Here is a 24,672-nt window from a genome sequence, read left to right as displayed (position 1 = left end):
TGCAAGGGATATTTCATCCTAAGAGTAACAATCTAAGGAAACAATTCTGCTCTCAGATCTCCATGGTAAGTCTGAATTCCAATATTCTGCATCCATCCTATGCATGAAGCTCATGTTTTAGAGACATACAATTTAGTTAATGTGAGGATAAGAAGTTTTCACTACAAGTACTAAACCTTCAGAGAGAGCTCTGGTGGGAATCAAGGGATATAGATGTAAAAGAGAAATTTTCAAATAAATATGTGGAACAGGTTTTTACGTATTCACTGTTATTACCTATCAAAATTTTCATTACAAGCCTCACAATATTTGGTGTTTTTCTTAACTGTCCTGGAAGTTATAATTAAGAAAGACTCTTAGCTTTCATTTTTTAAAAAGTAAGTTTCTAGCCCTCATGGCTGTAGAGAAATACCTGAAAATGTGACACTTAGAGGTTCAAAACCCAGCATGCCAATATAAATATCCCAACTGATTATTGTTAAAAATCTCATGACTTTTTGGGACCTAACTTTTTTAACTTGGGGCTGGAAATACAGTGTATGTCAGTAAAACAGGTACAACAAAACCCTTTCTACCCCGGGGCAGATTATAAAAAGTGCCTCCTAACCTGAGGCAAGATCCTTAGTTAGTGTAAAACAGCAAAGCCCTCTCCCAGTGCATAAGAGGTCTTAGGGCAGATCCTCTGGGCCTGGCTCACCATAGGACTGACTCCCATGCCCTATAGAAAACCTAGATCTATCCCCATCAACTCCTTCCTCTTTCTTTCTGTCCCCTCTTCCCCAATTCACCTTTCCCTCTCCTGTAGCTCCCTGGCTCCCTAGTTCACCCACCCCTTCCATCCTACCTACCCCCTTCCTCTTTCCTTTCCTCCCCCACCCTTCCACTTGCCCCTTCGCTTCCCCTTAGCCCCTGCTTCTTCTCTCCCCCCAAATCAAGAAGCAGAGAGATAGAAGCCAGGGGGAAAGAGGCGGCACCGGAAGCCCCGCCTCTCTCAGGCTAGCCCTTTCATTGGCCCCTTCCCTCATCAATCCTACTCTGGAGGCCAGCCTATTCTGCCCCTTGCCTTCCGAGGGGCTCTAGCCCGTTCAGCCTAGCCTTGCCTCCCACCCATTTGCTGCCTGACCTGTCAAGCAAGCCCTTTCCCCCTTCCGATTGGCTAACGTTCTGAGCCTTAGGGTCCCGCCCCCCTGGAAAAGCGCCCATTCTCCCCTCCCCACCGCCTCTTCTCCCGTGCGCATGCGTGGGAGTGACTTGGGCTCGGGGAGTGTGTGTATGTTTCAAGGAGCGCAGCAGCTGCAGCAGCAGGAGGGGGAGGGCAGAGCGGAGCTCAGCGGGGGAGCGGAGCGGAGCGTTCGCTGAAGCCTGCCCGTGTGCGCGCGCCTCGCTTTCCAGGAGCGGGGTAGCACAGACTGCGGGGGGATTGCTGTGCGGTGTCTCCTGTTTCATGCACGCCCCCAGCCCTGCCCCCTGGGTGACTAGCGAGATACGGGCCATGATGAATTAACTCTCCTGTTTTCCTGTGGGGGCAGCGGCCGCCCCCGAGCAGCAAGCGACACCCCGGAGAGTCCCACTGCTCTGCTGCCTGCCGGTGCGTGCAAAGCGACGGGAGCATGTGGGGCTGCCGAGGGGCAGAGAGCTAACCTCCGGAACCAGGAACGCGGCTGGGATTTAACACGCTGCAGGGTGGGTGGACGGACGCGTCCTTGCCTTGCCTCTGGGACTGAAGCTAGGCGCACAAGGTGGGAGGGAGAAAAGAAGGAGGGGAAGACTTATTGGGGGCACTTCTTTTTTGGCTTTCTAGCCCCCACCACCATCCGCTCAGATTGGACAGAGAAGGGGGCAAAACTGTCTCTACTGTGATACAAAGCTTCAGGGAGCTTGGATTTACAGAAGAAATTTCCTTCCTGCTCCTTAAGGTTTTCCCCTTCTTCAGTTTCTCACTCTTTATACAAGATAATACACCGTATGTATGGCTCATTTTGTTGTCCTAAACATTTGCTCGTCGCAGGCATGTTGGCTTTTTTTTTTTTTTTTTTTTTTTTAATTGGAGGCGTTTTTTTTTTTTTTTTTTTTTTTAAACGTGGCAAATGGAAGTCCATATGCCTTTGTCTGGTGACAAGCTTGTGTCCCTGGTGAGCTGTGAGTGTACATGATCATCTGTATGTTTATTGGAGTCTTTGGAAAACCAAACAGGGGAGTGTACGTGATCTTCAATAGTGTTAGGTTCACCAGTGGCTTTTATTTCTTTATGAGGCGTCTAGGGAGGGTGGAAGCAGAAAGTGTGTACTCCCAATTGTGTATGTATGGGTTTGTTTGTTTGTTTTTTGTTTATGGGGTAAAATCAAGTCTATGTCCGTCCACTCACAAGTATAAATTTACCCTCAACTTTTTTATGTATACATTGACAACAAATCCAGGGTCACTTGTCAGTGTTAACTCAGCCCAGGTGGGTTTATACTCTTCATCATAAAAAGTTAAGCCAGTTCCCAAACATACTCTTGTTTTCTGATTGGGGAAAGGAAATGGTACTTCACTGTATGGTTTTGTTTTTTATGACAAAATGTCTTTAGGACACCTTATGATAATTCTCTTATTTCTTTATTTTTGTTAAGATCGGATCCCAGATGGCCAATTCCCTGAATGGCCGGAACCCAGGTGGCCGAGGAGGAAACCCCCGCAAAGGGCGTATTCTGGGCATCATAGATGCTATTCAGGATGTCGTGGGGCCCCCCAAGCAAGCAGCTGCTGACCGCAGAACTGTGGAGAAGACTTGGAAGCTAATGGACAAAGTGGTAAGTTTTGTGTGTGTACATATTGTATTCTCCTGTTGGGGAAGGAAGTTATTTACGTGGGTCCATGTGAGAATCTACATCTTCCTGCAGATTTTATTCCTTTGCCATGTGTGTCCTTGTTTGAAAAGAGACGGACTTGCATTTTAGGTCAGATAAACCTATTTGTTCATTTTTTTGGCCTCTGGCTATGTTTTTTTAAATCTTGTTTGAGTGGGGAAATGTACATGTTTGCCTTAAGTCCTGCTGCTCTTGTTGGTCCGAGTCCGTCAGAATAACTCAGACTTGTAAACCTGTTGGGAGAAAACTGCTTAATTTATTTCTTTTGCATCAAATATTCCTTATGTTTCAACGTGGGTCCCATTTAGTCAGTCTGCAAACAAAACTTCTTGAGCATGAAACTTTAGTTAAGCTAATCATCCTATAAAGCACTCTCATGACAGTCATATGCATACATGTTTGTTTGTAAGAATTGTGCCTGAGGAGAAAATCACTCTCTGATTATCCCTTAATGGAGTAAACAGATTAATAAGAAATCTTTGATTTTTAAATCTTTGGTCTCCATTTTTCGTGGATTTTTTTAAAAGTACTTTACATCTTCTTTGCTTAACTATTTATTTTGGATCCGAAAATGTATTTTATTGACAGTTATTGTGGGTTGGGATATGGAACATTGGTTTATAGATCTTGTAGCATCTACATGTTGCTTTCTCAAAGTCACACATTTTATTAAATACTACACAATGGAAGTGACAGCTTTCTATAAACGAAGTACAAATTAGCTAAAAAGGTGCTATACTAAAGTTAGGAATAGTTTGCTTACAGTCTGGGTAAAAGTCTCAGGAGGCAGAGTGATTAGGTAGGAAAGGGCTTAATTTTTGAGGATAATCAGCACAGGGAAGCTTTCCTTTGAGATCATTGAGGTTTTAATACCTGATAGTATCAGGCCCTAGAACCAAGGGAGACGTGACCCTAAGGCTTGGTCTACTCTACAGAGTTAGGTCGCCATAAGGCAGCTACGCTACAGTGTAAGTGCAGTGCCATATCTACAGCCTTGCTTCTGCAGATATAAGTGCCCTACTACACGGACATAAAACTCCACCTCCACAAGAGCCGTAGGGCTTATGTTGGTGTAGTTAGGGCGACACAGTGTCTTCTTTACATCGGCTGTTGGCTGTCTGTCTTGTCAATTTTATGGCTCTGGGCTGCTGTCTCTGCTTCAAGCTGAGCTGCCACCCAGGCTCCCCGCTTGGGCTGTCACCCAAGCTCCCCATTGGGAGCCCTACTGTCTCCCAGGATCCCCGCTGCCTGCCAGGATCACAGCAGCCAGACTCCAGCTGCGGATCTCCCCACCAGAGATGAGAAGCCCCCGGTAGCTTCCCCCAACTCCCAGCTGGGAGCAGGAAGGCAAGAAGCCGCGGAGGGCAGTTGGGGTCTGGGCAGGCTCTCAGCGCCCCCGCCCCCGCTGCCCCTTGTAAATTGGTGGAAGTGCTGTGATGGCTGTAAGTCAATCTAACTTAGATTGATTTAAGATTGTAGTGTAGACTTGTCCTAAGAAGCTAACTCTAGTGTTAGGTTTCAGAGCAGCAGCCGTGTTCGTCTATATCCACAAAAAGAACAGGAGTACGTGTGGCACCTTAGAGACTAACAAATTTATTTGAGCATAAGCTTTCGTGGGCTACAGCCCACTTCATCGGATGCATAGAATAGAACATACAGTGAGGAGATATATATACATACAGAGAACATGAAAAGGTGGGAGTTGCCCTACCAACTCTAAGAGGCTAATTAATTAAGATGAGCTATTAGCAGGAGAAAAAAACTTTTGTACTGATAATCAAGATAGCCCATTTAAGACAGTTTGACAAGAAGGTGTGAGTTTCTCAAACTCGGGGTCGGGACCCCTCAGGGGGTCACGAGCTGTCAGCCTCCACCCCAAACCCCGCTTTGCATCCAGCATTTATAATGGTGTTAAATATATAAAAAAGTGTTTTTAATTTATAAGGGGGGGGGGTCGCACTCAGAGGCTTGCTATTTGAAAGGGGTCACCAGTACAAAAGTTTGGGAACCACTGCACTAGACTATTACTTGAATTTATTAAAACAGCCCCTAAAGCTAATTCTAAACTGTGATGTAAATGGGTGCTACTCCAAAGACTTAGTGGAGTTGTTTCTATTACTGCCAGATCTGAATTTGGTTGAGTTCTGTAAACAGAGAATGTGTCATAATTAATATCACAAATATAGGCACTTGGAGGCAGACACTACTCTTCAGTAGCAAGATGTTTTCATCTTGAAAAGATGGCATCTGTCTATATCCTGTTTGAAACAATAGAGGGAATGTACAGTTTGATATTTCCCTCTTTGCAATAGTATGTCAGACCATGCAAAAAGCCTTACAGTGCATTTTTCCTTTGGTTAGTTTGAATCTTAATCTCATTGTTTAGAATTATGCATTGCTGTCACTCAGTTTTCATAGAATAACTTCGTCATTATTATATCAGTGCATCAAAACAGACTGTGTGGCCTGTTCTGCAGAATTATTTGGAAAGGCTGCACTTGTTTTCTTTTTGGTATCACTGGATAAGTGTCCTCAATTTTGATCTTCAATGTATCCTCTTTAAGATGCTGTCAGTTAATCAAATTTTATTTCCAAATTACATTAAAGTATACCAGACAGGGTGATGTAATGGTGTCCAAATGCTGTAACTTGCTTGAGTTAAGCATTTGGTACTTGTAGTGAAGAGAGCACATTTGAATAAACATAATGTGTTGGCAAATAACAAAGTCGTCTTGCCTTTCTCAGCAGTAGGCAATGGAAGGTAAATTTCTCCTCTATCTAAATCAAAAACAGGGATTAAAATCAGAAATAGTTTGAAACCTTCCCAAGTAACTGTTGGTTTAAATACTGTTGTGGGCCTGTACCCTGCAGTCTGGTGAACCTTAGCATATGCATGCCCACACGGCGTCCCAGTGAACTCAGTGGGTCTCTGCATAATCATAGGGGTCCCCACTCAGCGATTAGACTGTGGTTTCAAGGCCTAAATTACTAGCGGTAATATTTGTCTTTAACTATAATCTCTCCTCTTCCCCTATCTGTAGAGAACAAGACAGAGAGGTTGTTTTGCCCAAGGACACAGAGAGCCACTGTCAAGACTGGGTTTAGATCTCAGAAATTTCTGGTTTCTGTTTCCTATGCTCATCACCATGCTGTCCCTGCTCTTTCTCACTGGTTGAGATTCCATATATGAAGTAACTTGAGTAGCAAAACATATTTGTTGCTCTGTTTACAAGCATTGTGGGATTATCCAAAACTACAAATCACTCTTGATAAAATCATGCATAGTAAAATAACTATATTATTGTGGGATTAGTGTTTTTGGAGAATACGTAATGCTGTATGTAAAGTTCATTAGCAACATCATGCAAATCTACATGTGGAGATATACCTATCTCATAGAACTGGAAGAGACCTTGAAAGGTCATTGAGTCCAGTCCCCTGCCTTCACTAGCAGGACCAAGCACTGATTTTGCCCCAGATCCCTAAATGCCCCCCTCAAGGATTGAACTCACAACCCTGGGTTTAGCAGGCCAATGCTCAAACCACTGAGCTATCCCTTGCATATAACCTGCCATGACTTGGAATTGTTATAGTTAAGGGTCTGTCAGTTTTGAGACTTCATGATTACTCTGTTTTTCATGGTTTTATATTTTAGCTATGAGAACAGGATTAAGGCTGCAACTTCATATACAGTATCTCACCTTGAAATCTCTTTGGTACCAGTTTTAAAAAAACCCACAACTTTCCTTTGGTAGTTGAAAGAACTCTGTCAAAATTGATAGAACAAAATGTGATGGCATGACATTCTAGATAAAGTCCCCTCTAGTAAATATTTACTACTGAGAATACTTGCGAAAAATACAAAATTAATTGTTCCTGATCCAGTCTCTACCGAGTCTTGTAGTTACAAGTAAACACATCAGTGCATATGGGGCAGTGTCAAGCTGAATCTAAACTTACTTTTTATAAAGTTTACTGATACACAATAAAGAGAGTTAAGTTATATGTTTAACAACTCCTGATTAACAATAGATTTAATATCAATCAATTTTTTGTATTTCTGTACAAACTCCTATTTTTGAATGGATAAGCAGTAGTTATATCAAAATGTTTTTGAGCATTGGTTTATTTCATTACCTTGCATAATACCAAGCTTTGGTGATGCTCCTGTTTCATGTTCCAGAGAGCTGGACATAATTTCCAGTGGTAGTTTTGTGCTAGTGAATACGTCCGATATCTTTGGACTCATAATAAAGTTAATTCTTCGATATAGTGTATGACTGTTTTTCCCAAAATAAAATGCAGCACCTACGTATGAGAATAAGTTTCAGATTCAGTTAATATTGGTGTGATAGTAAAATAATAATTACAAATCATTAAAGTCTTTCTATAAAGTGTATTGAAGATACATTGGAAAGGCCTTCTAACATCTGATGATATTGCAGCAAAATCAGAAGCATAATAGATTTCAAAATCTAGAAAACAAAAGTACATTCCTATAAGGAGCATGCCTTTATCTCAGAGGTGGGTAAACTGCGGCCCGTGGGCCACATCCGGCCCGTGGGACTGTCCTGCCTGGTCCCTGAGCACCCGGCTGGGGAGGCTAGCCCCCGGCCCCTCCTCCCCTGCAGAGCTACGCGCGGGCAGCACTCTGGGTGGCGGAGCTGCACGCTCCTGCAGAGCGGCAGCGTGTCTGGCTCCAGCGGCAGCCAGACATGCTGCTCTACATGCTCTGCTCGGCATGGTAAGTGGGCCGGTGCTGGGGGGTTGTATAAGGGGAGCGGCGCCCCGGGAGCAGTCAGGGAGCAGGGGGCAGTTGAATGGGGCAGAGGTTCTGGGGGAGGGGGCAGTCAGGGGATGGGGAACGGGGGGGTTGGATAGGTGTGGGGTCCCAGGGGGCCTGTCTGGGGGCAGGGGTGTGGATGGGATCAGGGGACAGAGAGCAGGGGGGTTGGATGGGGGTGGGGTCCCAGGGGGCAGTTAGGGGCGGAGGGTCCCGGTAGGGGGCAGTTAGGGGACAAAGATCGGGGGGGTTGGATGGGTCGGGGATTCCGAGAGGGGCAGTCGGGGGCGGGAAGTGGGAGGGGGCAGATAGGAGGCGGGGCTCAGGGTGTTTGGGGAGGCACAGTCTTCCCTACCTGGCCCTCCATCCAGCTTTACAACCCCAATGTAGCCCTCGGGCCAAAAAGTTTGCCCACCCCTGCTTTAACTTGAGAGTAGCAGGGGGGAAACACTGACCATGTAAATGTGAGAGTAGATTAACACCTTTAATAGTCTGGCTATTCAGAGCTGAGATTTCACATTAATTTTAAGTGTTTCAAGTTAGTGAAATTGTGAAATGTTTTGAATGAAAATTGTATTTGTGCTCCTATGTATGAGTGCTTCAACTTTCAATCACTATAAGGTACTCTGAAGTACTAGGGGGAAGTATGGTTGTTAAGCAGTGCGATAGAAAGTAAAATTCATGTATAAACTGTATTGTTGTTTTATCATGGTCCACACCATAAATTTTATCCAGATAATGGAAAGCAGGAAGAGCAATTTAATTTGCTGTTTAATATAGTCTAAGAGCAAAGCACAATGTGTACCCAAAGCTTGCACTATTGGCTTTGTGATTATGCAGAACCACATTACTAAAAGAGTTATAGCAGTGATGCATTTTTTTAAAATGAGGGGATGCCAAAATCCAATTTTTTTCTCTAACATTCAGTGTCTCTATTGAGTACAGTTAACGAGTGTGAAACCCAATGTATACATTCTTTATTCTTTATAACACTCAGTATAACATTTGAAATGTATAACCTTCCAAGTCACTTAACTTCACAGTACCACAAAGGAACCAATTAAGTAAATCATAACCACAGAGTTCTTTGGTATATGAACTGGTCCTTACACTGTGTTTTAAATATTGATTGAAAGTCTTATGGCCGCACACCTCTCTTGTGGAGTAAAAAAGGATCAAAATTAAAAAAAAGTTGATTACACAGGCAATCAGGTGAAAAACCAGGGGAGCATCCCTTTGCCTGTTTCTGAATATCTATGTGGCAGATACATGGCATGAACAGCGTATCAAAGCACTGCACTTTTTGTTTTTAAAGTAACACTGCTACGTTTGCATCCTCGTGCCCTTATTAAAACAAGCACCGGTACGGTATGGAAGCTTCGACAACCCACTGTTCCCTCGGGTGGAAGTCACCTAGCAAAGACCTCTTCATCCATTCTGGTGAGATGGCCTCTTCCAGAAATCTCTTTCTACCTTTTGGTAATATACCCATCTGCAATGTACAATGCCAATGCATTGATAGTTAATGCTGTCTTGGGGGCAGTGGGCTTTGATGGGTGATTCTGCACCTTGTGATCTCCCCATTTTCCCAGTAGCCAATCCGCCATTTCGTTCTTCAGGATTCGTTCTTTGGGATTGTGTGTGCTGTGGCTTTCTGGAGATCAGAAGTGTTACAATATCTTGCTTCATAGCCACTTTCAACCCGTGTATGGTATTCTGAGCCAATTTGTTTGCATCTTTTGATGTTTCTGCACTGTGTGGCAGAAGATGCTGGTTAAGTAGAGCCTTTCAAATTGTAACCTTGGAAATGTACTAGTCACTGATACTCTAATTGTCACGTCCATTGGGTTCAGCTGATTAGAGAGAATTTAGTAGGAGTCATAGTCAGCAGATACTTATTCTGTTGCCATTAGTAACTTTTCTCACATGGGCCTTGACCAGCATTGTGGCATTTAAACATATCCTGGTGTGTAAGTGTTGCTGTGCTTTGCTTGGCAGTGTACAGCTGTTTTATCAAAGCATTAAACCTGTGACCTTTAAAAACAATTTTTCAGAAAGATCATCATGGAACAAACAGAACACACAGTTTTCTACATGAAATCAAATGGCTAAATACATGCAATGGAAATCTCTTCCCTCTAATCTGCAGATACTTTAAAATACTGTCTAACTTAGTCATATTTGCTTAAAATTTTTTATCCTACTACTTCAAAGTGTTATCTGTCTAGGTACTTACTGTGTATGACCCTCATCAGCATACTTACTGAGCACCTCCCATGTAGTTAAAGAGAAATAAAGTGAATGCTCTCTCTCCCTTCCCTGCCAGTAAGATAGAACTTGAATAGGTATCACCTTTTTTTGTATGTGTAGAATTGATTTTTTTGAGAAGAGCTATTGGGAGGGAAAGCTACATAGAAGAAATAGGCTTTGCATTTGGGCCTGTGGCCCTTGAAGTTTGTATTCCTTGTCTCGTGCAGAGAGAAATTCCATAGTCTAGGTCCAGTTCCCCTGAAAGATTGCCTTATGAGGGTCTCCCACACCGTTGACCGTTTGAGCCAGTGAAGAGAAGCTGTGAAGGGAAGTCAGAGTGGTGGGGAAAAAAGGATGTGATGTCTAGGGTAGCTCTGAGCAGTCCCATGGAAACCTTTGAATATAAGGACCCCATTTAATTCTGCAATTTAGGTAGCATCTTACTAATAATGTAATCATGTTTATTTCATTGTTGGAGTTAAGATACATCCCAATGTGAGAGAGGATATCACAGTCTGCCCTTTATATCTAATGGAGAACATGGAGAATTGTAGCAATGTGTTCACAGTGAGCCATGTTGATGAGTAGATGGGTTGTTGCATTTTTGTGCTAACTAGAGATGGTTTTTCAGGGTGAGAGTTTCATTCCTTGTGAACTGCAGTAGTCAAGCCTGGAGATTACAGATATAAGGGTCATTATGACAAAATCTGTTTCTGATGATATGGATTGCATACTGTGGCCATGCACTAGAGGAAGTAGGTGCCCCAGTATCACCTGATAAACATGGTATAATATGTTAATATCCTGTTATGCGTAGGATACCTCAAGGATCTTATATATGCGTTAACTTGCCTCAATCAAGGAAAAGTTTCTTTTTCAACTTGCTGAATGAATGTTTCTTTTTTTTAGACTAAATGCTTACTAAATGCCTTCATGCTTAATCCAAGTCACAATAAAAAAAATAATCAGGGATCTGATTCATACCCTGTGCTATTGCTAATGTGAGGTTTGCGTCATAAAGCTCAGCGTGGTGTGACTTTCTTTTTCAGAAAGGTATGTACTACGAGAGCTCAGTTGCTTTAGGAAGCCTTTTTCGTCGGCTGTTGTCATTTCTTGTTGCTTACTGTTAATGTGAACCCTTGTGGTAAGTCTCAGGACATCCTGACTCTAGGAGCCATATGGTTTACACATCCATCTCTTTACAGACACATTTCCTCCATACTGAAATCTGGTCCACTATAAAAATAAGTGTAGAAAATCCTTCACAACCTTAGTGAGTGGGTGCTTGGACTTTTAAGCATTTGAACTAAACTGCAGCACGTGTTTTGTGATAACTCTATCATTTTAATAAGTTTAAGAGGAGTTGAGTTTTATTGTCGAAATATTTTCATATAACTGAAGGGCTAGTGCTAATTTTGAGGTGTCTAGTACTGTTCTGTAATTGGTCTCCATGCAGTCTGCAGAAAGTGAAGCATGGTAAACCAGACCGACCACAGAATCCTGTTGTTAGCTATATATGACTGTATTGGACTAAAAGAGACTTTCTAAAGCACCTGAAAGAGGAACTGAGTCTTGTTTTTTCACAGTGTCCCCTTTGTTCAACTGTCTGGCCATCCAGCCATAGAAAATCCTCAACCAAAATAAGCAACTTGTGTATATACAGGCAGCATACCCTGTGAAACAGTGTGTTCACCTTTCTGGTATACATAAAGCCACCTTTCTTTCACTTATACTAGTATGACTTTTCTCTTTGTGCACCGTGTCTTTCCTCATAAGAACTAATTATTTTAATCATCCCGTTTCCTTAGGAGGAGTTAGGAGTTGATAATTTCAGTTTAATTTTTAAAAAGTGGATCAATTTAGCATGATTGTAACTTTCTGGGTTTGTTTTTTGCTGATATTTTGTCCGAATAAGCATTCTTTCTCGGGCTAGATGCTTCAAGGACGTCATCACCCTCTATTTGTGATTCTAAAATCCCTCCCATAAAAAGTAACTGATGACACAAATCGTTTTTACTTCAGATAAAGTGAAAGGGTGGAAAGAGGAAAACTACAATTGAAAAATACACAGTGAATGAGGGCCAAGAAAAATAAGGGAGAAAACCCATACAAATATTATGTTTAAATGCTTTCCCCTCTGTAATATAAAAATTTCTCATCAACGGTTGCCAGTTTGAGTTCTGTTGTTGTGTCCTACTTGGGTTAGTAATAAGTTTTAAAAGGCAGAACTGAATTAAATTTTGACCCTGTTTTACCAGTACAAAAACCACCCTAGACCTAATTACAATCTATGTACATAACACTTCCATTCAGAAAAACTGCAATGTGCTTTCCTTCTGTCTCCACTCCTGCCAAATATGGAATTTTCCACTCTGTTTATGTTGCAGCATGGAATTAGTGACAATTTTAAGGTATGGATGGTATCTCAAGACTTTGGAGGGCTAGAATTCAGGCTTTGTACCACAGGAAATAGGTTAGAGTTTCTAGGGGGATGCCTCTTCCCCTGGAATTGTCCAAGATATTGGACTTTGAAGTCATGACATTAGTATGAATAGAAAATCTGTCCCAGGCAATATTTGAAGGTTAAAAAACATGTTTAGTTACTATAACAGGGTCAGCACCTGCCTCTCTCGAGCACCCTCTTTCTCAGTGCCTGCAATCTTTCAGTTCTGTTCAGCAGGGTAGCACGCATCTCTTGGCGGGTCTTCAGCGACTCAGTCCTCTGGCCCTGCCACCTACACTATCCCAGTAGGCCTCCCTGGGCTCTGGTCCTCAGGCCCCGTTGGTCAGACTATCTCAGTACTCTAGTTGGTAAGCATATGAAGGTTCCTACTCTGCGGTGGAGCAGCACCCCAATGATTTCCTCCCTGGGGGCTTGTCGCCTGCCCTTTAGTTCTCTGACCCTGGCTCTCCAGCTGGGTCAGTCTAGATCAGTGCCCTTCCGGGGTTAGCAGTTCTACAGACAGTCTCTTCCCTGGGCCTGTCTTCAGTGAGTCCTGGTGGCTGGCCAGAAGCTATTTCCTTGCTTCCCTGGTCCCTGCTAGTGATATCCGCCTTAGCCCTCGCAGCCAGCCAGGAGCACCTCTAGCTCCCCCAGCCCCTGCAAGCAGACTGCACTCACTCCGGCCCTACAGCTCCTTTTATATGAGCCTGCTGGGCACTCACTGGCTGCTCCCTGCAGCTTCTCTGATCGGCTGCTTCTCCTGCAGCCACTGTAGCCTGCTTGGAGGACCTCTCCACTGCTCCTTTCCTGGGATGGGTGTGGCAGGCCCCTGAGGCTCCAGCAGGGGGCCTTTGGGCCTAGTCCACCCCATCACAGTTACATATTAGTGATTTAGCCACATTACCCCCCAAAAAGGCAATCCTCAACTCATGCCTATAAAACCTGTATATCACACTACAATTTATTTTTTATAAGTATTTTCATTGATTTACTACATATACATATGTAGAGTGTGTGCATGTGTACCACAGTAATTCTGTATAGAATCACACATACGGGGACCACTTAGTTCATCAGTGAAATACAACCATCTGTAGGGTGGAACGCAGCAGCTCTAGGGAACTGTATGTCAAGTCTATACAGTAGTTTAGAACAGTAAAATACCATCTTCAATTGAAATTATAGGAGAATTTAGGTAGCCAGAATAGAACTGCCTTTAATTGGTATATGGTCAGAACACAGGACTAATATTCTGCTCTTTCCAAGTGGATAATAAGGGTCATCTTGAAGTTTGCATCTTTAGTGGCACAGTGTCCCCTGCGAACATATGGGACATTAGTTTAGTCCTAGCTTGGAGTGAAGAATGGTGCTCACCGGGTCGTTAACACAATTTCTTACTGCACCTGGATTTACTTGGATTATTTTTTTTTTTTAATCCAAGACTGGTCAGGCCTAAACCTACTTAGTCATGAGATCTAACGAGATCACAAGACAGTTTAAAAAAGTCAATTAAATTGTGAAGGCAGTAGTTTAAATAAGTGCATACATTCCCCATAGAGGAGCAGGCTGTCGTGGTTGGTGTAAGAAGCACTTTGCATGGTAGATTTGATTCAAATAAATATGTACAAAATAGAAATTTAACTATTCATTTGAAGCTTATTCTGTTTGTCATTTGTTTTTAAAAGGAAATTAACTGAAGTGTTTATATATAATGGGTCCCATTTAAAAACGTAATGACTCAAGGTGCATGTAGATGCCATCTTTTAGTAGAACCCTGAAGTTGCAAATGTTGAGTTTATAATAATGCATTTTTTAGGGTCTCTGTAGTATATGTGGTGCAGAGCAGGCAGGCAAAGGTGCTCCTATTAAAAGAACACATGCATAAAATGTGGAGAGGAGTGGCTAGGACTACTTGATGATTCTTACGAATGCCAATAGAAGGTTAAGTTCTCCATAAACTAGACAATAACAATGACGTCAGTGGCATTGCATGGGATATAAGTCAAAGCAGAATTTTTAGACCTCCCTGCTTGGAGGCCTGAGAAGTATACTTGCCTCTGCTTATTTCAAGATGTCAAATCACTTTTTGCCCCTACATATTTCTTTCAGATGTGCAGTGATCAGAAAGTGCCTTTTTAAACACTGTTGTTTTTGCTTCTAGGTCAGACTGTGCCAAAATCCCAAACTTCAATTGAAAAACAGCCCACCTTACATACTTGACATTTTACCAGACACTTATCAACATTTGCGACTTATACTGGGCAACTGTGACGACAACCAGAAACTTGCACAACTCAGTGAGAATGAATATTTTAAAATCTACATTGACAGTCTCATGAAAAAATCAAAACGGGCTATAAGACTCTTTAAAGAAGGCAAGGAGCGGATGTATGAGGAACAGTCTCAGGACAGGTAAGAGAAATATTTACATATCAATGCAGATTGTCTTGCTTGTCCGCATTTTTAACATTGTTTATCTATATCCACAATGTTTTGACATTTTAGTCATTTAAAGAGGAAAATATTTATTGTTTGGATGCAGTGACCCTGCAAGTCAATCAGTAATTCACTGGTTTTGTTCCACTAGGTACTCTTTATGTGTCACTGTAGAGGAATTTAAAACTAAGGGCATTTCCTTTATAAAACATGTATTTCTTCAGAATTACTCCTTCAGCTGACCTACAGTATGTAGCTCCTTTCCTGAGAGAGAGAGAGACCCTCCAGTTAGAGCATTGCCAGTTCAATCTACTGCTTACAAGGGTATGTCTACACTACAGGATTAATCCGAATTTAGATAATTCGAATTTGGGAAACAGGTTGTATAAATTCGATTGTGCGCGGCCACACTAAGCACCTTAATTCGGTTTTTAACCACATTAATTCGGTGGTGTGCGGCCACACTACCCCATTAACTTAAACACAGTAATTCGGTGGTGTGCGGCCACACTAACCTTAATTCGAATTAACAAAATCGATTTAGGCTCTACTCCGTTAGTCGAGGTGGAGTACAGAAATCGATTTAAAGGGCCCTTTAATTCGAATTAACTGGCTCTGTAGTGTGGACGGGTGAAGGGTTAATTTGGATTAACGCTGCTAAATCCGAATTAATCCCGTAGTGTAGACCAGGCCAAAGAGAAATTGAGAGATCCACTATGGATATTGACTGACATTTTCCCCAGCAATAAAATGGAACAAAACTGTGCGATGCTTAGAACCCTTGGAGAGTCGCGTAGGGTGCTGATCCTTCAGAGTGGTGCTGAGAAGCCTTTTGAAAGGTCTAATTGATTTCTGCTTTGCTGAGAGCTGGTGCTGCTAATGGGACAGTGTTGTCCTGTTTGTGTGTAGCAGTCAGTATGCACTTGTTAGCTTTTACCTTCTTCAGTTTTACTGGGTGCTCACTTCTGGTTTAGAAAAGATATGTATGGGTGTGCACTTGTCTCATGGGTCTGCGCTTCCGTAATGCAAGAATCTTCATTGGAATATTCTTTAGATTAATCCAAACAAACACAAAAGATGTTGTATTTTTAGAGTTGTCCATCCAGAAGAAATAAGACTTCTGCAGGCTGTCTGTTTTTTCAGACAGTTATGCTAGTCAGGCACAGAATTTGAGTTATCAAAGAAAGAAAGAAAGAGAGAAAGAAAGAAGGGGTTTGGAAAGGGGTGAAGGGCAAGTTACATTAATGAACATAAAAGATGTTGAACTGATAAGCCTGGAGGTTAAAACCACTTAGTTTCAGTGTAGTATGAGAGATGACAGGATGAGTTTCCTCCAGTACCCTGCAAATCATGTCCTGGAAGAGATGCCTCCTAGTGATGTAGGTTACTTATATTCCAGCAGTGCCCTCCTTGCAGTTTGTGCTGTGTATGCATACCTGGCAGTCTGAGAGGACAATCAGCAAGTGAAGGGTAACTGAGAGGGATAAACTATACAGTCAAAATATATACCTATTTTTATAAATCCCTCACTGCCCTTCAGTCTAGGTCGGTAGGCTGGTAGGTCGCGATCGACTGGTTGATCGTGGAGCCTCTGCCGGTAGGTCACAGTCTCCGGCCACTAAAAATCCGGAAGTGCAGCAGGGCTAAGGCAGGCTCCCTGGCCCCGCACCGCTTCTGGAAGTGGCCGGAACTTCCCTGCATGGGGGGGAGGAGAGGGAGCACACTACTCCTGCCTGTAGGCACCGCCCCCACAGCTCCCATTGGCCATGAACGGGGAACTGTGGCCAATAGGAGCTACGAGGACTGCCTGCAGGGAGGGGGGAGTGCGTGGAGACCGCCCACCAGACAGACACAGAGACGTGCGATCAGCTTCCGGGAGTGGCACGGGGCCAGAGCAGGCAGGGAGTCTGCCTTAGCCCCGCTGTGCCACTGCCTGGAGGGAGCCCGCTCCCCTCCTGCACCCCAACCCCTGGCCCAGCTCTGAGCCCCCTCCCGGAGTCAGCACCCCATACCCCCGCCTGCACTCCCTGCCCCAGCCTTGAGCCTCCTCCCAGAGCCTGCAAGCCAAGCCCTCTCCTGTACCCCAACCCCCTGCCCCATCTTGGAGTCCCCTACTGCATCCAAACTGCCTCCTAGAGCTTGCACGCCAGCCCCAGGCTCAGCCCGGAGCCCCCTCCCACACTCAGAATCCCTCGGCCCTAGCCCAGAGCCCGCGCCCCAGCCTGATGAAAGTGAGTGAGGGTGGGGGAGAGTGAGCGATGGAGGGAGGGGGGGATGGAGTGAGCGGGGCCTTGGGGAAGGGGTGGAGTAGATCCTGGGTTGCACTTAAATTTAAAAAGTGATCTTGTGCGTAAAAAGGTTGGAGACCACTGGTCTAGCCAATGTCAGCTACTCTCTTGTAGGCGACACAACAAAAGTGGGTGTGGAGGAGAGGCTGGTGGCCTTTGGAGATCAGCTGAAATAGGGTGCCCCCGGGGTAATGGGAAGGTGTGAAAATGGTTGAGACAAATGGGGAGACTGGGTGAGAGAGGATTGTGGCTGGTATTATTGGTAGGGGTGGCTGGGGTGAGGTGAGAAGAGACAAGTTAGTAACTAGGGAGGAGTAGAATTATGTAGGACTTCAAAGGCGAGGACAAAATCCCCCTCAGTTCCCATGGCCACTTAGTCTTTTGGCTTCTTTGATGAGGCTTAGCACTTTCAGACAGGCAACCCACTTGGACACTTCAGTTAGTGCAGAATGCAACTGCTTATTTGCTGGTGCCTTTTCATTATGTGTACTTCATGCACTAGAAAAGCTTTCATTTTGTTTCTGGATGGTGGTGTGCCCTATAAAGAGATCAGTGGTTTAGGGTCTTTGTAGTGTATTCCTTTGTAGAGTAGTCCTCTTCTCTCCATGCTGTCTCTATTGATAGTTGAGATCAACTAAGGGTACGTCTACACTACCCACTTTAGAGCACGGCTGCGGCAGCACAGCCACGCCAGTGCTGTGGCGTGGGCAGTGTTGGCTGGGGGAGAGCTCTCCCGGTGATTTAAAAAAAACAAAAACAAAAAAAAACCCACCCCGAACGAGCGGTAGTAGCTTTTCAGTGCTAAAACTTTTGTTGCTTGGAGGGGGTGGGGGGGCGTTTTTCCACACCCCTGAAGTTTTAGCACTGAAAGTGGCAGTGTAGACACAGCCTAGGATGGTTGAATTAACAGACCTTGAACTGGAACATCCAGTTATTGATGACATGTATTCTCAGTGGAAAGCTTTCTAAATTGCGGAACTATTAACTAGGGTTTGTAACCTGTCCTTTAAATTGGCTTCTGTACCCAACGACTGGAAGATAGCTAAGGTAACGCCAATATTTAAAAAGGGCTCTAGAGGTGACCCCGGCAATTACAGACCGGTAAGTCTAACATCGGTACCGGGCAAATTAGTTGAAACAATAGTAAAGAATAAAATTGTCAGACACATAGAAGAACATAAATTGTTGGGCAAAAGTCAACATGGTTTCTCTAAAGGGAAATCGTGTTTTACTAATCTATTAGAGTTCTTTGAAGGGGGTCAACAAACATGTGGACAAGGGGGATCCAGTGGACATAGTGTACTTAGATTTCCAGAAAGCCTTTGACAAGGTCCCTCAGCAAAGGCTCTTACGTAAATTAAGTTGTCATGGGATAAAAGGGAAGGTCCTTTAATGGATTGAGAACTGGTTAAAAGACAGGGAACAAAGGGTAGGAATTAATGGTAAATTCTCAGAATGGAGAGGGGTAACTAGTGGTGTTCCCCAAGGGTCAGTTCTAGGACCAATCCTATTCAACTTATTCATAAATGATCTGGAGAAAGGGGTAAAAAGTGAGGTGGCAAAGTTTGCAGATGATACTAAACTGCTCAAGATAGTTAAGACCAAAGCAGACTGTGAAGATCTTCAAAAAGATCTCACAAAACTAAGTGATTGGGCAAGAAAATGGCAAATGAAATTTAATGTGGATAAATGTAAAGTAATGCACATTGGAAAAAATAACCCCAACTATACATACAATATGATGGGGGCTAATTTAGCTACAACATATCAGGAAAAAGATCTTGGAGTCATCGTGGATAGTTCTCTGAAGATGTCCACGCAGTGTGCAGAGGCGGTCAAAAAAGCAAACAGGATGTTAGGAATCATTAAAAAGGGGATAGAGAATAAGACTGAGAATATATTATTGCCCTTATATAAATCGATGGTACGCCCACATCTCGAATACTGCGTACAGATGTGGTCTCCTCATCTCAAAAAAGATATACTGGCACTAGAAAAGTTTCAGAGAAGGGCAACTAAAATGATTAGGGGTTTGGAGAGGGTCCCATATGAGGAGAGATTAAAGAGGCTAGGACTTTTCAGCTTGGAAAAGAGGAGACTAAGGGGGGATATGATAGAGGTATATAAAATTATGAGTGATGTGGAGAAAATGGATAAGGAAAAGTTATTTACTTATTCCCATAATACAAGAACTAGGGGTCACCAAATGAAACGAATAGGCAGCAGGTTTAAAACAAATAAAAGGAAGTTCTTCTTCACACAATGCACAGTCAACTTGTGGAACTCCTTACCTGAGGAGGTTGTGAAGGCTAGGACTATAACAGCGTTTAAAAGAGAATTGGATAAATTCATGGCGGTTAAGTCCATTAATGGCTATTAGCCACGATGGGTAAGGAATGGTGTCCCTAGCCTCTGTTTGTCAGAGGGTGGAGATGGATGGCAGGAGAGAGATCACTTGATCGTTACCTGTTAGGTTCACTCCCTCTGGGGCACCTGGCATTGGCCACTGTCAGTAGACAGGATACTGGGCTAGATGGTCCTTTGGTCTGACCCAGTACGGCCGTTCTTATGTTCTTATTCTGGAAATTACTGTCGTCCTCTCCTTCCCTACTGTGACAAAGTCAGAGTTTGGTGTTGAGATGTTTACGAAGGTATCTCAAGTTTAGGGGAGTTCAAAATTCAAGTTCAAATTGATTGGCTGGTGGTTTTTGTTTTAGTAAAGGCACCTAGATGTTGATCAACAGATTCATTATATAAATGGAATACAGACATTCAAGAAAGACACTAATTGGGATGCTCACAGCTGTCCTTAGAGAAATAGTCTTCGGCCACCAGTTCATTTCACATCGACTGCTGAGCAGCTGTTGAAAGGTAATGAAATTTGGTGTCTGCCAACCTAGACTGGATTTGAATCTGTGACCTTGAGGTGAAAAATTCCACATCCCATTAGCAGTCCCCTGAGCCATCCAGTTTTCCAGACAGGTGATGTCTTTTGTCTTCAGTAAATCCTGGACTGAACTGTTTAGTCCAGAGTTACATATCATAAAGTAGGATGAATCTGTGGTCTGTTGTGATCTGGCAATTCCTATATTGAGGCTAAGTCTAAAAAATAAATTTTATTTTTGAAACACATGTTTTATTTTGATCAGTTCAGAAAGAGAAGCTTTGAAAAGAAATCTGAGCAGCTTTCACTGGAATCTAGGCTTCAAAGCCCTTCCCTGTGATTTAAGTAGTCACCTGCCATTTTTATATGTTTATCCCAATTGTCCGCCTCCCATGCCCCCTCCCCCATTTTGGATATTTATCAACATCTTGAATTTGTTTTCAGTACCACAGGCAAGATTTTCTATATCCATTTTAAAATAGATTAGTAACTGGAAGATAATTAGCAATGTTACTTTGCAAAATAAAACTGCAAGGTGAAGAAAACCTCTTTTTGAGGTAGGAGGGCAGGTGGGTGGGTATGCAGGAGGTGAAAATGGAAATTAGATTCTCTGAAAGCTTTTAGGTTGCAGTGAGATTCCACTCCCTCCCCCAAACCTGACCTGAAACAAAACAGTGTAAGAAAGCATTTTTGCATACCTTAAGCATGTGAATAATTGAATTTGAATTTTGCAGAAGTAAAAATTGCTTGCTGTTTTCTATAGCACTAATCTAAATTAAAAAAGAAAGGTTATTTATTTACTCTTCAGAGAGCCAGACAAAGAAGTTTTATTGCAGAGGGCAGGTGAGAGCATGGGGAGGCCACAAAATAGACAATTTCTAGCCTACATATGAACAAGTAGGCTACATTGCCCCAGTTGTAAAGCAATTTTTCAGTTCCTCGGTGTAGAGTTTTTGATCCCTTTCACTACTTGGAGTACATTACAAAATGAGAACGTATTAATAGCAAAAATAACCAAATGATAGTTATTAATTCAAATTGGAGAGAAGGAAGAACAAGGTTTAAAACCACAGATCTTTTTGATTTGAAAATGTTTTTATGGTCTTAACTCCAGATCCAGAAGGGCAGATGGTATATTTGCCTAATTGCTGTTTTCATATGGAACTTTATAATAAACATGAGGCAGCATTTTCAGCTTTAATATAAACTCTCCTTTAAGAGTTTTCCTGAATATGGTATTGATGATCAAAACTGAGCACAGTTCAGTCATCTGTGGTGGGAAATCCAGGGCCTAATTCTCCACTGTTTGCACCTTGCGTAATCACTTACACTGTGCTAAGTGGGTATAAAATGCTGTCAAATCAGAATGGTAGCATTATACACCCACTTTGCACAGGTATAAATAAGTGTTCTCACACAGCAGTGCGTAATTGGGCTCTGGCTAGACTCTCCATTTGCTGTTTGTTAATCTCCTTTAATGATAGATGCAGAGCTGTTGCTTGCTTTAGGACTAAGAAAGGTAACTAATTTGATGTCCATCCTAGTTGTGTAGTTTCAGCAGAGAAAAGGAGGTATTTGAGACGGTTTCAGCTGGAGAAAAATGGGTGGTTTTCTGTGGTATGACTATCGTGCTGCCTGGAGTGGCTCATGACTGTTGGAAAGCCGTTCCCAGAGAGTAGTTATCAGTGGGTTCACAATCAGGCTGGAAGGGCATAATGAGTGGGGTCCCACAAGGATTTTTCCTGGGTCCGGTTCTGTTCAATATCTTCATACATGATTTAGATAATGTCAGAGAGCACACACACAAAGTTGGCAGATGATACCAAGCTGGGAGGGGTTGCAAGTGCTTTGGAGGATAGGATTAAAATTCAAAATGATCTGGACAAACTGGAGAAATGGTCTGAAGTAAATAGGATGAAATTCAATAAGGACAAATGCAAAGTAGTTCTTCCGAAGTGGAGTAATCAGTTGCACACATACAAAATGGGAAGTGACTGCCTATGAAGGAGAACTGCAGAACGGGACCTGGAGGTTGTAGTGGATCACAAGCTAAATATGAGTCAACAGTGTAACACTGTGGCAAAAAAAGCGAACATCGTTCTGGGATGTATTAGCAGGAGTGTTGTAAGCATGACACGAAAAGTAATTCTTCCACTCTAATCCATGATAAGGCTTCAATTGGAATATTGTGTCCAGTTCTGGGCGCCACATTCCAGGAGAGAGGTAGATAAATGGAGAAAGTCCAGAGAAGAGCAACAAAAATGATTGTCTAGAAAACATGATCTGTGAAGGAAGATGGAAAAAAAATTGGTTTGTTTAGTCTAGAGAAGAGAAGACTGAGAAGGGGACATAACAGTTTTCAAGTACATAAAAGGTTGCTACAAGGAGGAGGGAGAAAAATTGTTTTTCTTAACCTCTGAGGATAGGACAAGAAGCAACGGGTTTAAGCAAGGGTGGTTTAGTTTGGACATTAGGAAAAACTTCCTAACCATCAGGGTGTTTAAGCACTGGAATAAATAGCATAAGGGGAGGTTGTGGAATCTCTGTCATTGAAGGTTTTAAAGAGCAGGTTAGACAAACACCTGTCAGGGATGGTCTAGATCAGCAGGTCTCAAACTGTGGGTCAGAACCCCATTTTAATGGGGTCGCCACGGCTAGCATTAGACTACCTCGGATCTGGGGATGAAGCCTGAGTGCTTTAGCCTGGGGCTCAAGCTCTGCCCCCACCCAGGGTCACGCAGTAATTTTTGTTGTCAGAAGGGGGTCGTGGTGCAATGAAGTTTGAGAACCCCTGGAAAATAATACTTCGTCCTGCCATGAGTGCAGGGGTCTGGACTAGTAGACCTCTCGAGGTGCCTTCCAGTCCTATGATTCTATAATCGAGAGTGCCAACCTCCAGGCAGACTGTCAAAAGCAGGACAGACATCCCAAACTGGTGCTATGTTCTATAATTAGATTTCACCAATCCAGTAATAAATGTGAACTCCTAGACCACAGTAACAGTTTTACCATGGAGTCAGTCTATGGCTCCTTGGGATCTCCAGTCTCTCTTGCCACCCAGACAAGATGGACTTGGTGATAAATGGTACCTTGCACCAAAAATCACAAAATATTCAGGGTGCATCCAGCCCTAAGAGACCAGTCACTTACCCAAGATCAATTTGTACCTTAGATCTCACACCAAAGACAATGCTTGTAACTAGTCCTGTAATAAACTAACTATAGATTTTGTAATTAGGGGGGAGGGGGAATTAAAGTAGGCAACATATATACACAAATGAGTTCAGTCTATGTTTCGAAAAGGTTACAGAGGTTTAGTGATCTGTCAATAGTGAATGTCTTTTCACGGCTTAACCCGGGGTCTTCCCTGGAGATCTCTGCTTTTTGTTTCTTAGCTCCCTCCTGTGAGATACTCCAAATAGCAAAGAGATGTAAAAGTCTTCATGTTAGCTGTTTTTATTTCCCTCTTCCAGCATTCAGCCTAATGGGACGAGGCCTTTTGCATGTACTTGCCCATGGGCGTATGGGGTTGTCAAAGCTTTTGTCCTATAATGGCCCATTTAATTTTTGATAGTCCTCTTGGATGTACAGGGGGAGTTTCACAAGTGCAGAGCAGGCATTTTTACAATTATAAAACAAGCTTATATATTTTTCTTCTATGGAACACAGATATTACAAGTGAGATCGATGCATACAGCAATTCACAAGCATTTCATAGAGTCTAAACACTAAATACATTCTTATAAGACTGATAGCTCTTTTGAACTTAATCAAACTAGGTCATCTGTATGTTAGTTTCCGGCTATTAGTTTGTCAATTCTTAACTAAAGCCTATGGCCTTGGCCAGAGCTGGCATTTAGCTTACCAGTGTCACAATGACACTTTCTTGCTTACTCAATTATGTTTAAATCTGGTTTGGGGCTTGAAGTGTTCATACCTGTTCCTGATCTGTGGCAGCCCTTGCTACCTCTTCACATGGCACACACCAGAATAGCTCCATCCAAGACTAACCTGTTCTTGTGCAAATGTGCCTCTACCTAGAGCCACAGATGAATATAGGAATGGCCACACTGGGTCAAACTAATGGTCCATCTAGCCCAGTATCTTGTCTTCTGATGGTGGCCAAATGCTTACTACAGATACTGTTGTGTTCTGGGATTTGGTCAGAGCGGTGGTGACAACATACTGTGGCCTAGTAGTGTAGACAGAACTGACTTGTAAACTTATCAGAAACTGGAGCAGGCCCTTGGGTTTTCTACCTCTCTCATGAAGATGCTCCCTTCACGCACAGTCAATTGTGTGGATGATTTTTGTGGAAAGACTGCTTCTCGTTTTTCTACCTCAGAAGATTTCTGCCTTAGGCAGTGTTCTATGTATAGGCCTGTAATATCTTTAATGCTGGTCAATGGTCCTAGTGAGATAGGGTTACCATATTTAAAAAATAAAAAAAGAGGGCACTCCATGGGGCCCTGGCCCCGCCCCTTTCCCACCCCTGCCCCAACTCCGCCCCTTTTCCGCGCCAACTTCGCCCATTCCCCGCCCCTTCCCCAATGTCCCCGCCCTAACTCCCCCTCCTCCCTCCCAGCCACGCGAAAAGGGCTGCCCAAGCGCTACCGGCTTCACGGTTTGCCGGGCAGCCCCCAGACGCTGCGCCCCCGGCCGGGTGCTTCCCCAGTGCAGCTGGAGCCCGGGAGGGGAAGCGCCCAGCCGGGGGCGCAGGGTCTGGAGGCTGCCCGGCA

The 24,672-nt window shown here is 43.3% G+C and overlaps 1 protein-coding gene across 1 annotated transcript in view; it reads left to right on the top strand.

Moving 5' to 3' along the window:
• The first annotated feature begins 1,440 nt into the window (after positions 1 to 1,440).
• Positions 1,441 to 24,672, top strand: part of CBLB (Cbl proto-oncogene B) — a 193,596-nt gene continuing 170,364 nt past the window's right edge. The window contains exons 1-3 of the mRNA XM_029913263.1: positions 1,441 to 1,588; positions 2,613 to 2,792; positions 14,487 to 14,737. Of these exons, the coding sequence (XP_029769123.1) occupies positions 2,625 to 2,792; positions 14,487 to 14,737 (419 nt within the window). The 5' untranslated portion in view covers positions 1,441 to 1,588; positions 2,613 to 2,624. The remainder of the gene's footprint in view (positions 1,589 to 2,612; positions 2,793 to 14,486; positions 14,738 to 24,672) is intronic.

This window comes from Terrapene carolina, unplaced genomic scaffold, assembly GCF_002925995.2.
Source record: "Terrapene carolina triunguis isolate 2854851 unplaced genomic scaffold, T_m_triunguis-2.0 Scaffold558, whole genome shotgun sequence".
In the NCBI taxonomy this organism is placed as follows: Eukaryota; Metazoa; Chordata; order Testudines; family Emydidae; genus Terrapene; species Terrapene triunguis.
The sequence above is the reverse complement of the archived record's forward strand: the minus strand, read 5'-3'. Positions and strand labels throughout refer to the sequence as shown.